We start from the raw sequence: 15,083 nt of genomic DNA, 5'->3' as shown, positions 1-15,083 counted from the left end.
CCGTGGCCGGGCGCTACCACGGCCCACGACTCTCCGGCGTGGCAGCAGGGTTTGGATTTCCTCCTGCCGCCGAGGGCTGCGCTTGGAGCAGAGCTAAGGGACAGGTCAGGCGGGGTGGCCGCAGGCCTGTCAGAAATCACGCCCGCCGCGTCTAGCTCCCACGGGCAGGGGCGGGCGTGTGCCAGCCAATGGACGGGCCTGGCTACCCCGCTCCGGAGCCGGCGCTGAAGGGTTAGGAAAGAGAGAGGAGAAACCCTGTGTCACGCTTTCGTTTTTTATTAAAATATCGTTATACCAAGTGGAATGCTACAGCAATCTCGGTACAGGGCAGCATAACAAAACAGCCGGGTTTACATTTAAATACTTCAGATAACTTAACAACGCACGAACAAACAAACCTCATTGTCTTTGGCAGAAAAAAAGTTCACAGCACAAAAAAAAAAAAATACTTCAAAGGGAACACCAATATTACTATCAAATATATTAAGTCGTTTTTTCTCTTTCATAGTTTTCGGCGTGTTTTTCACTTTGTAAACAATGCCCCAGCAGCCGCGGCGGCGTGGACGAGGCTGGGGGAGACTTCAAAGGCAGTTGTCCAGCAAATGCGCAGCCAGGGAAGGAAGTCGCTCCGTCTCAGTGGGCCGAGGGAAGTGGAACCTCTCGGTTCAGATCAGAGTTGGCTACTGCCAAGAGCCAGCTGCCAGCAGACCCCAGGGTCCATGAGACTGGCCCAGGCCAGTGCGCGTGTCATGGGGCGGGTCCAGGGAGCCCAAAGCTCCCCAGCCAAAGTCAGACCTTGGGGGAGGGTCACTCCCCTCGCTGCCTCCACCCCCACGCCCCGGTGTGTTCCTCGCACGCCCGCAGGGCAAGCGCGCCCAGGGCCCCGGGTTAGAAAGCGCCGTGTCTGCACAGAGCCGGGAACCGTGCTACCGGTGCGTGGACGTCAGGCCGTCCTGGGGCAGCCTTGACTTACAGCAGCCCCTTCCCCGCAGGAGAGCAGCTCAGGCCCCCCAGCTTCCCCCCCCCCCCGGCCTCCTGGCTGGTACTGAAACCCACAGGTGGGAAATTCCAGCTGGAGGAACCCTGGGACAGTGCCCCAAGGGGATGGAGTGGGTGGGACCTCCTGGATGTGGGGGGAGAACCAGCTCAGGGCTAGCAGCCAACGAGGGATGGCTGGCGGGGGAGGGGAGAACCAGCGGTGGGCTAGCGGCCCAGGAGGGATGGCCGGCAGGGGAGGGGAGAACCGGAGGGGGCTAGCGGCCCAGGAGGGATGGCCGGCGGGGGAGGGGAGAACCGGTGGGGGCTAGCGGCCCAGGAGGGATGGCCGGCGGGGGAGGGGAGAACCGGTGGGGGCTATCGGCCCAGGAGGGATGGCCGGCGGGGGAGGGGAGAACCGGCGGGGCTAGCGGCCCAGGAGGGATGGCCGGCGGGGGAGGGGAGAACCGGCGGGGCTAGCGGCCCAGGAGGGATGGCCGGCGGGGGAGGGGAGAACCGGCGGGGCTAGCGGCCCAGGAGGGATGGCCGGCGGGGGAGGGGAGAACCGGCGGGGCTAGCGGCCCAGGAGGGATGGCCGGCGGGGGAGGGGAGAACCGGCGGGGCTAGCGGCCCAGGAGGGATGGCCGGCGGGGGAGGGGAGAACCGGCGGGGCTAGCGGCCCAGGAGGGATGGCCGGCGGGGGAGGGGAGAACCGGCGGGGCTAGCGGCCCAGGAGGGATGGCCGGCGGGGGAGGGGAGAACCGGCGGGGCTAGCGGCCCAGGAGGGATGGCCGGCGGGGGAGGGGAGAACCGGCGGGGCTAGCGGCCCAGGAGGGATGGCCGGCGGGGGAGGGGAGAACCGGCGGGGCTAGCGGCCCAGGAGGGATGGCCGGCGGGGGAGGGGAGAACCGGCGGGGCTAGCGGCCCAGGAGGGATGGCCGGGGGGTTGAAATGATAAATAGGGGTGTTTACAAAAGGGGGTTATTTACAGAGCCCCCCACCTCCTCACACGCGCTGCTGGGCTGCAGTGCCCCCGGGGACCAGCCACAGGGCACCCCCCAGGCATTTCCAGTCCTCTCCATGGGAGGGGAAAGGGGTCGGCAGGTGCGGGGGGGGCCGGAATTAGCCCCTCACCCCCACAGCACAAGAGCTCCTCCTGGCAGCCTGGCCGTGGTGAGCGGGCCCAGCAGGGCGGCGTGGGAACGGGCAGGCCGGGCCCACGGGGCAGGTTCGAGCTCCAGGCCGGGCAGCAGGGGGCGTCTCCGTCCCTCGGGCGGCGGCGGCGGCGGCGGGCGCTCGGGCCCGGCCTTCCTGGGGCAGGCACACGGCGCAGGAGCTGGCCGGAGCCACATGGCAGCCAGCTGGCCCTGCTCAGCCCTGCCCCGAGCGCCCTCTGCCCAGGACCTCTCGGGCACCAGCCAGCCAGGCTCCCCGGGCCGCGCAGCTCCAGCTCGCTCCCCTCCGGCCGGGCCCGGCGCAGGGCCAGGCTGGCGGGCGCCTGCCCTCCCTCAGATCAGGATTTCCACCATGTCCGACAGGCTGGCGGGCCTGGCAGCGGGCAGCGTCCCTGCAAGGAGACAAACCCGTCGGCTTTGAGCTCCCCCGGGCTGGGCCCGGCTCCCGCCTTCCGCCTTCCGCCGTGCTCTGAGCGCAGGGCCAGTCGCCCGGCCACCCCTGAGCCGGACTGTCATTTGGGGGGCCCACCTCGAGCAGGGGTGGGCTGAGGGGCGTCCGCGGGCCGGATCCGGCCTGCCAAGTGGGGTGATCTGGCCGTGGACGCCCTGCCGCTCCCCTGCCCCCAGGCCAATCAGGCTCTGGGAACGGGGAGGGGAAGCGCACCAAGTTTCCTCCGGCCAGCCAGGAGCACGCAGGGCTTAGAAGTGCCACGTGCTCCTGGCAGGGCAGCAGACTTTGCGCGCCCTCCCCCCACCAAGCCCTGATTGGCCGTGGGGAGAAGGGGGAGCCCACGAAGTCTCCTCCCACCACCAGGGGCATGGGCGCCTAGGGGGAACCTTGGGGGGGTGGCAAAGACTTCACGTGCTCCCCTCCCTCCGGACCAGTCATGGGCTGGCAAGTGTCCTGGCTCCGCCCCTTCCAGAGCGGCCCGGGGCCACTTCAGAAATTTCTGATTGGGCCCCCCCGGGCTAGAGGCCCCCCCGAGGCGGCGGATTTCCAGCCAGCACTGAGCACCCGCCCTCGGTGTCTCCCGCCCGGCCCCCACATCCCTTGCGTAGCCAGAACCGTCTGCCCTCAGCTCCCCACGCACCCCGCTCTGGGCAAACCGAAGGGGGCGTCAGAGCCAGGCCCGCCCCCGGCGTGGCTCCTGCCTTTCGATTGGGGGCAGGGGCGGAGGGACCCGCACGCACAGCTGGGCTCCCCTGCCGAGCGCAGGCCCAGAGCGAGCCGAAGGGCTGGGACCCGGGCCGCTCCCTGCCGTCTCTTTCCCACGCTCGTTCCTGGTCCCAGGCTCCCAGCCCGCCCCGCCCCGCGGCGCTGCGTGAGTCACTCTGGCAGGGCGCTGGGCCCTGGCAGCCAAGGCGGAGTAGCCAGCTCCTTGCTCAGCCCTCAGCTATGCAGGGCTCAGAGGCCCCCCGGCAGGTCTCTGGGTTCACCCGGCAGCGTGGGGCAGGACTTACCCGCGGGGTGAGCTGGGCTGCTGTCCGGCTGGGCGCCAGGCCCCTCGCCCTCGGGCACGCCCTCCGTCTGGGTGCTGCCGTCTTTGCTGCCGCGTTTGGAGTGGAAGGGGAGGGGGCCGCATGTCGACAGGCTGCTGGTCTCTGCTGGGCCCTGGCCGGCTGGGGGGAGAGAGGCGGGCGCCGTTAGACGGTACGCCCCGCGGCGAGCCAGCTCGGCCCTGGGCTCTGCCCGGCAGCCAGGGAGCCCACGTTGGGGCCGTGTTCCCGGGGGGCGGTGTGGCAGGGAGAGCCCCTCCCCCCGGCACCCCCAGCTCGGAGCAGCTGAAAGCCACAGGCCGGAGGCGCGGCAACGGCACCATTCAAACCGACGGGGCAGGACCGTGTGACTCCCCTTACCTGCACTGCCCCGGGACGGGTCCTCGGCCAGCCGCTCGCCGGGCACGGCCCCCGGCCAATGCTGGGCCCCCGAAGCGGCGAAGATGGACGGCACAGACTTGGCTGGCCGAAGGGAGCCCTGCGGGGCCTTGCTGGGCTCCTTCCGCGAGCGCTGCTGCAGGATTTTGATGATTGCGTCTTTCTCCAGGATCTGGGCGTGAAGCGCCTTCAGCCTGCGGAGCGAGAGCGGCGCAGCGTGAGCGGCGGTGGCCGCACGGTGCAAGCGGTGGCGCGCCCCCAGCAGCGTGGCCCAGGCAGCGTCGGCGCACCTGGCCGGGACCCCACGCGCCCACGGGGGCTGGGACGCCCCTTTCCAAATGCCGAAGGACACGAGCGACGGAGGAACCCCCTTGGCGGCCAGCGGAAGCCAGGCCCGGGGCAGCCCCGCGGGACCAACCTGCTCTCCATCTCCTGGTGCTTGCGGCTGGCCAGGAGGAGATCCTCGTCGAAGCTGTTCTCGGGGGAGTGGTTGATGAGCGTCGTGTCCCGCTGCGCAGCCGCCGTGGCGGCCGCGTCCATGGCGAACTGCCGCATGGTACATTCCTCCAGGTACTTCTGCTCCCACTTGGTCATGTCCGCCTCTAGGGCCAGGATCTTCTCTTCCTTCTCCCTCAGCTGCTCGGCCAGCACGCGGGCGCTCAGCTCCGGGGACCCTCCGCTCGGGGCTCCCGCCTGTCTCTGGTGGGCACAGGACACGCGCCGTGAGACGCAGCCGTGCAGAGAGCAGGCTCCCCCGTGCCACGCTCATGGGCCTCCCCCTCCGCCGCTTGCCCCGTCCCTCCCCCATCTTCCGGCAGCTGGGACTCGGCTGCTCCCGCCCTTCCACGCAACCTGCCCCTGGCGGCCCCTCACTGGCCCTGCTCACCTGCCCAGCCCGCAGCATCTTCAGCTCCTGCTCCAGGCGGGTGCGGAGCCGCAGCTCCAGCTGCTCGCGCTTCTCGCAGGCGGCCTGGAGCTGGCCCAGGGCCTGCTGCAGCCTCTCCACCTTCTCCACGTAGGCCCGCTTCCGCCTCAGCTCGTCCTCCATCCTGGCGGCCCGCGCCTGGGCGTTGCTCAGGGCCTGCTCCAGCAGCTCCGCCCGCCGGCGCTGGTCCTCGTTGGCGCTGCGCAGCAGCGCCACCTCCCGCTCCAGCTTCTCGCGCACCTGCTGCGCCTCGTAGTCTGGAAAAGCACAGGGCGGCCGCGTGAGCGGAGGGCGCGGCTGCTCGGGCGGCCCCGGCTGCGGCCGGAGCGGAAGGACTCCGGCCCCGAGCCATCGCCTCAGGTGCAATGGGCCGGCGCCGGGAGCAAATCGAAAGGTCTGCCCTGGCGCGCGCCCCCGGAGAGCCCTGGGCGTCCCGTCTGCTCCCTGGGGGCGGGAGACCGGGACCAGAAGTGCCACAGGTGGGGGTGGGGCTGTGGGGGCCACTGCCAGGCCGTCGGCTGCCACGGTAAAGGACAAGCAAGGAAACCCCTTAAAGGCTGTTGTCACCATGCCTCCAATGCCAGTGCTCCTGGGGGCCCCGTACAGCTCCGCCACCGCCCCCCGGTTCCCTCAGCCCTTCCCCGGGCCCGGCCCCCCTCCTGCCTCGCCACACGGAGGCTATTCCAGAGCCAGGGTCTCGCCGCCCGACTCGGGAGAACCCGGCGGATTCACCATGCGGGGCCCTTCTTCCAAAACCTGCCGGCGGGCGCCCCGCGGGCTGAACCTGCACTGCCCGGCCCCTCCCTGCAGCCGGACGCCCAGCGAGCGCGGGCCCAGCTCTGGGGCAGGAAGAGGCCAAGGGCAAGAGCCACCGTTCCTGACGCTGCGCCCATGCAACAAGGGGTCCAGGACCCCGGAGGGACGGCGCCGGCAGCTCCCTCCTGTCCCCGCAGGGAGCGGCCGAAAGGCCGTGGACGGGGCCCACGCTGGGCCAGCAGCTCTCGGGGCAGGGAAGGGAAGGCAGGGGGACGCCCCCGGGGAAGTGGAGCGAAGCCAGGAGGAGGCGTCGGGCCCATTCCCAGCCTCTGGCAAAAACGTTTTCTCCTCTCCGAAGTCCGGGCCAGGCAAGCGAGGAAGGGCCAGGCCGCGGGCGGCGGGAGGGCGGGCGGCGGGCGGGAAGAGCCGGAACAGCCGCTGGAATGCGAAGAATCCAGGTCACACTGATGGCTGCTGTGATTAATGGCTCTGCGCCCGGAGCCAAGACCAGCTCAGCTCTCCCTGGGGAAGGGCAGCCGCCTCCTCTCGGCTCTTAAAGGGGCCGTTCCCTCCCCAAGCGAGCCAGGCTGCAGCGCCCTGCGGCCCAGCCATTCGGGCAGCGTCCCGCCGGGCCCCCGCATGCGCCCAGGACTTACTGTGCGCAAGGAGCTTCGCCACAGTCCCCTGGCTGCCTCCGGGGCTCTCCTGCGGCTTGCTAGCCAGCTGCTTGTTTGCCGAGTCCAGCCGCTCTGGTTCCCATGAAACAGACAGAGAGAACACATTAGGGACGGGGCAGGGCCTGGCTCTTGGAGGCACCAGAGATATTAGACACCCACCTGGAAAGTAACCGCCCCGCCATGCTCCTGAGGCACCGAGAAACCCAGCAGGGCCCGGAGCCGAGGGTCGGTCCCCAGAGAGCAGGGACCCAGGAGAGGGAGTCCCACACGGGAGCCGGCCAGCCGGCTCGGAACTGACCCGAGTTTGCAGCGCGACGGCCAATGGCAGCACCGAACACAGCGGCGGGGCGGCCCGTGGCCGGCGTGATTCCCACAACACGAGGGTCTCTGGAGCTGAGTGGCAGGGCCCCACAGGAGCACGCCCACGGACGTCCCTTCCCGCCGCCCCGGGCCCCGGTTAGCGCTGTCCTTACCTTTCAGGTCCCGGTTGAAATCCTGGAGCCGCCGCAGCTCCCCGTCTTTCTTGCTCCTCATGGTTTTCTCCAAGGCCTCGCGCTTGGAAGACGCCTTCATCAGGTTCTCGTAGTCCTCGGAGACGCGCTGGATCTCCCGCTCCAGCTGCAGGGAAGGAGCAGGCTGAGGGGAGACCCTCTAGGGCTGGGGGAGCCCCGGGGCACGGAAGAAGCTGGCTTGCTGCCCACCTGTACCCGCCGGCCAGGCCAGCTCTTCCTAAAAGGCACCCGCCAGCGTCCCCACGCCTCCTGCGCCCCAGCCTGCCAGGGAGAAGCGCTGCTCTTCCCAGGGCCCTGGGCGCGCCCACGCCACGGTCCCCAGGTGAGCAGACAGCTCTGCCGTCCCTCCAGCCCGGGCTGGCCCCTCGGAGCGGCTCCTCTGCAGGACCAACTCTCCTGGTTTCCGGGACGGGCGGCTCGCTGCAAGCCCTGCCCTTTGGCTGTGTCTCTGCCCGGCGCCCAACGGCTCCGAGCACGGCCCCTGGGCCCAGCAGGAGCCCGATGGGCAAGACACGCTCTGCTCTGTGCATCTCCCTTGAGTGAGAGACGCTCCATCGCCCCTCCCTGCACGGTCCCCACACCTCTCGCTGCTGATCGGGCCGTTCCTGGTCTGCTCCCCGGCTCCGGCCCATGCCCCTGCCTCCTTCCCGGCTCCGGCCCATGCCCCTGCCTCCTTCCTAGCTCTGGCCCATGCCCCTGCCTCCTTCCCGGCTCCGGCCCATGCCCCTGCCTCCTCCCCGGCTCCGGCCCATGCCCCTGCCTCCTCCCCGGCTCTGGCCCATGCCCCTGCCTCCTTCCTAGCTCCGGCCCATGCCCCTGCCTCCTTCCTGGCTCCGGCCCATGCCCCTGCCTCCTTCCTGGCTCCGGCCCATGCCCCTGCCTCCTTCCTAGCTCCGGCCCATGCCCCTGCCTCCTTCCTAGCTCCGGCCCATGCCCCTGCCTCCTTCCTAGCTCCGGCCCATGCCCCTGCCTCCTCCCCGGCTCCGGCCCATGCCCCTGCCTCCTTCCTAGCTCCGGCCCATGCCCCTGCCTCCTCCCCGGCTCCGGCGCATGCCCCTGCCTCCTCCCTGGCTCTGGCCCATGCCCCTGCCTGCTCCCCGGCTCCGGCCTGTTCTGAGGGGAGAGGCTTTCCCCCGGGCTGGGCGGGAACAGGCCTCGCCTTGTGCGTCTCTGCACAAAGGCCCCTCTGTGGTGGCCTTCAGGTCCCCGAGGGAGGGCCGGCCAGCGAGGGCCCAAGTGCTCGTGGAGCCGGTGAATGGGCCTTTTCTAGCCATCCAGCAACTGCTTGGTGGAGGGCCTGGTGCGCCGGAGCCACAGCTGTGCGGGGGGCACGGGAGGGGGCGGGGCGGGGATTAGACGGGAAGGGGAGGAGCTGCCCGCTCTTTCTCTAGGCCAGACGCAGCCCAGCCCGCCCGGCCAGCGAAGCCCGGGGCTCGGCGCACCGCGAAGGAGGCGGCGTGCGAATGCAAGCGCGGGACGGGCGCTTACCCGCCTTCCGCCGCAGCCCCCCTCTCCCGACCCCCGCCAGCGCCTCGCGGCCGGTGCAGGGTCGGGGACGTACCTTCTCGATCCGGCTCGCCTTCGCGCTGCAGCTCTCGAGCTCCCGCCGCAGCTTTTCGTTCTCCCTCAGCACCGTCTCCATCTGGGCCAGGTGGCTGCTGGCCGAGGCGGCCTGGGCCGTCATCAGAGCCTCCACCCCGGCGGCCGTGAGCGAGCCCAGGGGGCCGTGGCACAGGGCCGCCTGCTGGGGCAGGAACGCTGGAGGCAGATGGGCTGGCATCACCCTAGGGGAGGTGACGAACATTCAGGACTGTGCCCGCCGGGACGCCCTTCACATCCGAGCAGCGAGGGGCGCGGCGGGGCGGCCGGCCTCTGGCCCTGTCCGGTTCCCAGCAGTCCCCCCACCACGGCCTCTCTCTGCTGGACGCCCTGGGGCAGGGACTGCTCTGTCGGGCCCATTTGTACAGCCCCTGGCGCGCTGGGCTTCTGGTGCCACACTCGGGGCTGCCGGGTGCCACGGCAACACACACAACGCGCTCCGGGGAGGAGGCGTCCTCTCACCAACGTTTTCTCTATTGCCTGGAGCCCGACCGGGGTAACCCGGCGCGTCAGACACCCCGGAGCGCCCCCCCCGGCCACGCCTCACGCAGGGCTCTAGCACGCGGCATCGAAGGACGCGAGGCCCTGACAGGATCAGAGGCACAGGGCCACTTTTCACAACCCCGTGCACCCTGGGATGGGGACCCGGGAGGCTTTCGCGTCCGGGCGCTCATTAGCCCCGCGTCTCCGCTACCAATTTTCCACACTTCCTCAGCATCGGCCTGCCTCTGCCCCTCCAGCCGCCGGGCAAACCCCCGGCATTCAGTGGGGCAGGCCTAGGCCAGGAAGCCCCCCGCCCGGAACGCTGGGCCCTCGTCCGGGCGCTTCTCTCATCTGCAGACGCCCTGCGATCCCCGCAGCCCCTTCCGAAAGCGAGTGAGGCGCCAGGGCCAGATTTGTAAAGAGGGTTCAGGCGCCTAACGCTGCCGATTTGGGAACCCGCGGGGATTTCACGCCTGCACCACGGAGTCCTCGGCCCGTTGGTAAATGTGACCCTTGGTATCTAACCCAGCCCCCAGGCCGTCCAGAGCGCGGGCACGCCACTGCCGCCGGGTGACCCACGGGCTGACGGCCAGAGCTGGGATCCGGGCACTGGATCACGCACCATGTGGCGAGTGGGGCGATCCCTGCCGGCGGAGGGAGGCCCTGGTGCCCGGGGGGGTGAGAGGTGAGCGAGGACCAGCGCTCGCCCCAAGAACACTGATCGGGCCCCCTGCCCCCAGGGGGCCCTTGTAACACACCCAATGCTCTTGCAGGGACACCCCCGCCCTCTGTTCTATCGAACCCTCCTAGCATCCAGCTCGCAGGCTGCCCTGCCCCCGTGGGCGGCGCTGGGGGTCTCCTGTGCGGGGCCCGGGCGTTTCCTTTCTCCCCGCCACACTCAGCCGTCTCCTGGCTCAATGCCGGCTCCGGAGTGAGCCTGCCAGACCCACAGAACGCCAGGGGAAGGCGGCCGCGAAGGAACAGCTTCCCCTGCCAAACGGTGCCCCCCCCCGAGCCAACGCGCCCCGGACGGGAGGGACGGGCTCCGCCGCGGTGACGCGCCAGCCGGTCGGGCTTACCTGACGTCCGGGTGCCTGGGGTCTGCCAGGTAGCCGACGGCGGGCCCCTGGGGGGGCATGATGTAGGGGTACTCCGGAGGGGGGCCCTGGGGCTCCATGCCCTCGGCACGCTGCCCCCGCGGGGCCGGCAGCAGGCCGTGCCTGGCGAGCTGGGGGTAACTGTGGGAGGAGCTCATGTGGCCCTGGGCCCTGGCGCCGCTCCTCTCCAGCGACAGCTGCAGGAGGCGCTCGCTCAGCGACCGCACGTGCCCGTGCTTCAGCGCGGCGTCCGGACGCGGGCCGCTGCCGCCGTCGTGCCCGTGGGCCCCGCGCGGGCCGGGCTCGGCCTGCAGGCCGCGCTGCGAGGCATAGTACTGGGAATGGGCCTTGGCCTCCTCGTAGCTGGGCAGCTCCTCGCCCTTGGGCGGCGGCTGGCGGAGCCGGAACACGCTGCTCTCCAGGGACAGGTGGTCGCAATGGTGCTCCTGGCCCTGGGGCTCCTGCCGGGCGGACTGCTGGACCATCTGGCTCTCTTCCTGGGTGAGGCTCTCCAGGGAGGAGCGGGGGCTGCCCGGGCTGCCCCCGCCCCGCAGCGCCTGCTGCTGGATGGCCAGCAGGGTGCGGTTCTCCGTCAGGTTCCCGTAGCGCAGCTGCTCCTGGATGAGCCGGTGCAGGACCGTCCCCGAGGAGTCCTCGGCCGTCCGCATCCTCGGCGCGGGGCTGCCACCGGGCACGGGAAGCCAGGCCAGGCCGGTCCCCGGCACCGCGCAGCGTCCTACGAGAGAAGAGCACAGGGATGAGCAGAGCCCTCGGGCCGGGGCTGCCTGTGCCCTGGGCCCAGAGGAGGCTGGCAGGCCCCACCGCGGCACCCAGCCAGGAGAGGCGCAATCGCCTGGCCCTCGCCCCCCCCGCGCGGGGCAGGGATTCCGAGCCGGCCCCCGGTCGAGCCAACTCCACGGACCCCCCGGGGCCGAGCTCCCTGGGAACCTGCAGATGCTGAACGTGGACCAGCCCGGCCAGCTCAGCCGAGGGAACGTGGCTGTCAGACACTTGCCCTGCCCAGGAAGGGGCACCTCTGGGTGGGGAGTGAGGGGGCTAGCTCTGGGGATCTCTGCTGACTCCCCCTGGGGTGTACGGCCCCAGCCCCCCGGCTTAGCACGAGCGCATTCTAGGGTCCGGGTGGCTCTTCTGCAGTCGTGAGTTACTCCCCTAGAAAGAGCAGCTGACAGGATTCTAGTAACCCGATTTGGCTCCCTTAGGGTGCGTCCACACTGCAGCGTTACTCTGGAATAACAACGTGTGCGTCCACACTGCGGCGTTACTCCGGAATAACAACGTGAGCGTCCACACTGCGGCGTTACTCCGGAATAACAACGTGCGCGTCCACACTGCGGCGTTACTCCGGAATAACAACATGAGCGTCCACACAGCGGCGTTACTCCGGAATAACAACGTGCGCGTCCACACTGCGGCGTTACTCCGGAATAACAACGTGAGCGTCCACACTGCGGCATTACTCCGGAATAACAACGTGCGCGTCCACACTGCGGCGTTACTCCGGAATAACAACGTGCGCGTCCACACTGCGGCGTTACTCCGGAATAACAACGTGAGCGTCCACACTGCGGCGTTACTCCGGAATAACAACGTGAGCGTCCACACTGCGGCGTTACTCCGGAATAACAACGTGCGCGTCCACACTGCGGCGTTACTCCGGAATAACAAAGTGCGCGTCCACACAACAGCATTACTGTGGAATAACAAGGTGTGCGTCCACACTGCAAGCCGTTATTTCGAATTAATTTCGAGACGGAGGACGGCTTCCTCCGACTCCTGTAACCCTCATTTCACGAGGAGCGAGGGAAGTGGAAGGACGAGTGTGCGCAGACAGCACCAAAAGCCGGACGGAGCTGTTTCAACGACAGCGACGCAATTGACGTCGCCGACGTTCCCTATCTTAATTCGACTTTCGCCCGGCAGTGCAGGCGTGCGCTGAGTGCGTCTCTCTCCACGCGCCAGGCGAGGCAGGCGGGGAAAAGCTGTGGCTGCTCTCTAAGAAATTCATTCAGTTCACGGGCGGAGACCAAGTCATGACCCCGCACAGGAGACCAACGCAGGATGTTGAGGACATGAGACACACGTCGCACAAAAGGCCCTAGCCTTGGCAGACCCACGTTCCTGGGCCGAGACGGCTCCTAGTTCTGGTGAAACCCACACATCCCGAGTCAGTCTCCAGGACTTTCCATCTCACTCCGGGAGACTTGTCCAACGGGAGCCCAAACTCAGACCGTGTAACGCTCCGACCAAACTTAAAACTCCACAACGCACATCTCCACCAATTCCCAGCACACCTCACGGTTTTAAACAGACAAACACCCGCCCTGCTACAATGGGAGGGAATTTGGCTCACAAAGTGAGGGTGAGCAAGTCAAAAGGGCTCAGCTTTACCGTCGCACCCCTGGAGAAATGCACAATAATAACAGCGTTACAGTGAAACGCGCCATAAAATCAACCCGATTTTCAAGAGCCTGTCAGCTGTGCGCGTTCTGGCCGCCTGTGGGTGGATGCTTGTCACCCAGCTACTGAAAGTGTAAATATCAAATGTATCTTACTGAACCGGCTGGGCACGGAGAAACCCGGGGGAGGGAGGGGACCTTCAAAACATTCTCCTCACTTTTTTGACTGCTCTCTGGCAATCACAGCAGGGCTGCGTGTGGCTAGGCACTGGCTGAAGAGGGATGCCAGCCGGGGAAGTTGCAGCCTTGTTTTTAAGATGCCTTGGCGCACAGACTTCCAAGCGAGTGAATTCCTGAGTAGACATCTGATCACCTGTTTCAGTCTCCTGCTAGTGCATGCGGGCTGGCAGAGGGAGATGCTAATCTCCTGTTGCTTCATACAAACATACCTCAAAGACTGGCTTGACTCCCAACACAAAAGGTTCTTGACCGGGTCTACCCTGACGGTGAAATTAGACAACTCTGAAATCCTCCCTCTCCGAGCCCGGCTGCCAGGCTGAATGCCCTCTGCGGTGCCAGCCCACCTCGGGTGAACCAAAACAACAGCCCCACACCCCTCCCCTTTCACAAGCCCTGGTGCAGCCAGGAAGTCTGAACTCTTGGGTCAGGAGCATGACTCGCTAGCCAGGAAGGTGGAGAAAACATTCCTCACCCACCCGCGCCCTCTGGGCTCCAAGCTGGCCCTGGTAGGGAGCATTCGGGCCTGGATCCCCGGCCTCTCCTGGGCTGCATGTGGTCGCTTCCTTCATTTATTGCCCTCCTGGCCCCGACCCTTCACACCGCTCTGCAGGGCCCTTTGCCGCCCTCAGCATCACCCCGCCGGGCCCGAGCCTGCGTCAAGCTTCAGGCCAAACCCCGTGAGTTGTTCTAGCCGGGAGGGCAATGCCAAGAGGAATCAGCAAGTTCGCTGTTGGCGCCCACACCGGCACATGGGCAAGGAGGCCCCCGAGAACGAGCCCTGTTTGCTGGTATGTCCTATCCCAGCCCCTCGGCTGTCGTGTGCTACACGTGGGCACGAATGTGGCCCTGAGCGAGGAGGGTCACTTCCAAAGGCCCCCGGGGTGCGCGCACACAGACACATGCGGGCACACACGGACACGCACACACAGACACACACGGGCACACACGGACACGCGCACACAGACACACACAAGGACATGGGCACACACAGGCATGCACATAGGGACAAGGACGTGGGCTTGTGCACACGAGTACGCACACACAAAGACAAGCGAACACACACACGGACATAGGCACACACACACGGGCACATGCATATGGACACACACACGGACACACATGGACATGGGGACACGCGCACATGCTCACACGGACACACACACACACGGACGGACACACACACACAGACACAGGCGAACACACACACGGACATAGGCACACACACACGGGCACACATGGACATGGGGACACGCGCACATGCTCACACGGACACACACACACACGGACGGACACACACACACAGACACAGGCGAACACACACACGGACATAGGCACACACACACACGGGCACATGCATATGGACACACACGGGCACACGCAGACACGGACACACACTCACACACACACGGACACACACTCACACACACACGGACACGGGGACACGCGCACACGGACACACACTCACACACACAACCAGAGGCGACAGTAGCCGGGTGTGCGCAGCCGCCCGGCCGGTCTCCCCCAGGCCGGGAGCCCCTTTGTGCGCCGGGAGCCCTCCTGCCCGCCCCGGCCACTTGCTCCGGGCGCTGCCCGCCGGGGAAGAGGGGGCGCCCGCGGCAGGCAGCGCGACCAGGCGGCGGCCGGGGCGCTCCCCCTCCCGGAGCCCGACACCGCGGGGATGGGCGCAGACTCACCGCCGCCCGGGCTGGCTCCGCGCAGCTCGCCGAGCTCCTGCCCCCGCGGCTGCCGGCAGGCACTGAGCGCCGCGCCGCGCCTGCCAGCGCCGCTATGCCAGGAATGCGAGAGTTTCAGGCTCCCCCGGGGCCGGGCGAACCACCAAGCACCGCCCCGGCCGGCCCCGCCGCGGCCTGCAGGGGGCGCCGCCGCGGCTCCCCGCCGGCCCGGGCGCACGGCCCTCGCGGATCGTGCGGGAGGCCAAGCGCCGGGAAGGGGGCGCAGGGCTCTCCTCGGCCGCGGGGCGCAGGCAGCAACGGGAGGGTCAGGCTGGACGTCAGGAAACCTCCCCAGCTGGGGAGCCTGGGCATCCCCTCTGCGCTGGGAGGAGTCTGCGGGGGCTTGCTTGGGGCGGAAGGAAGCCAGACTTGGCAAATACCTGCGGGCCCCACCCGCAATCCTGCCCCTTCCAGTAGCCGACTGCGCCACTTCTTACACCTTCCTTAATGCGGGGGGAGAGGGGTAATGAATGGGTTTGGTTTTCACGGGGGAAAAAAGTCAGAACGATCATGCTTAGAGATCATCACAGATATTTGCTAACAAAAGGAAAATCGAGTGGCCCGTTCAACTGCCATTCCAGCGCAAAGAAAAGGCCACTGTTACAAATCACAAATATTC

The 15,083-nt window shown here is 68.0% G+C and overlaps 1 protein-coding gene across 3 annotated transcripts; it reads right to left on the bottom strand.

Moving 5' to 3' along the window:
- Positions 1 to 260: 260 nt before the first annotated feature.
- Positions 261 to 14,579, bottom strand: AMOTL2 (angiomotin like 2). Of its 3 annotated transcripts, none has more exons than XM_075937222.2 (10): positions 14,426 to 14,577; positions 10,057 to 10,810; positions 8,457 to 8,679; positions 6,857 to 7,001; positions 6,363 to 6,455; positions 4,912 to 5,207; positions 4,444 to 4,724; positions 4,008 to 4,219; positions 3,612 to 3,770; positions 261 to 2,542 (listed from the first exon to the last, which is right to left on the bottom strand). In XM_075937222.2, exons 2-10 carry the CDS (start codon positions 10,740 to 10,742, stop codon positions 2,484 to 2,486), a joined length of 2,154 nt encoding a protein of 717 aa, XP_075793337.2. In that variant the 5' UTR covers positions 10,743 to 10,810; positions 14,426 to 14,577; the 3' UTR covers positions 261 to 2,483. The 3 variants fall into 3 exon arrangements, with proteins under 3 accessions (XP_075793337.2, XP_075793338.2, XP_089637071.1); XM_075937223.2 differs by lacking the exon at positions 14,426 to 14,577 and adding an exon at positions 12,941 to 13,901; XM_089780945.1 differs by lacking the exons at positions 261 to 2,542; positions 3,612 to 3,770; positions 4,008 to 4,219; positions 4,444 to 4,724; positions 4,912 to 5,207 and adding an exon at positions 5,216 to 6,144 and having other exon boundaries at positions 14,426 to 14,579.
- Positions 14,580 to 15,083: the final 504 nt, after the last annotated feature.

The sequence above is a fragment of the Pelodiscus sinensis genome, chromosome 10 (assembly GCF_052426305.1).
Source record: "Pelodiscus sinensis isolate ZL-2025 chromosome 10, ASM5242630v1, whole genome shotgun sequence".
Classification (NCBI taxonomy): Eukaryota; Metazoa; Chordata; order Testudines; family Trionychidae; genus Pelodiscus; species Pelodiscus sinensis.
Note: the sequence above shows the minus strand (reverse complement) of the source record. Positions and strands in the feature narration are given on the sequence as shown.

What these genes read in the sequence shown, in the direction of transcription:
- AMOTL2 (XM_075937222.2), bottom strand. Translation starts at nt 10,742, where the DNA reads ATGCGGACGGCCGAGGACTCCTCGGGGACGGTCCTGCACCGGCTCATC. An exon ending in CCCAGGCACCCGGACGTCAG is followed by an intron (nt 8,680 to 10,056) that starts GTAAGCCCGACC and finishes CACCTCCCCTAG; the next exon opens with GGTGATGCCAGCCCATCTGC. An exon ending in CACCAGGAGATGGAGAGCAG is followed by an intron (nt 4,220 to 4,443) that starts GTTGGTCCCGCG and finishes CTCGCTCCGCAG; the next exon opens with GCTGAAGGCGCTTCACGCCC.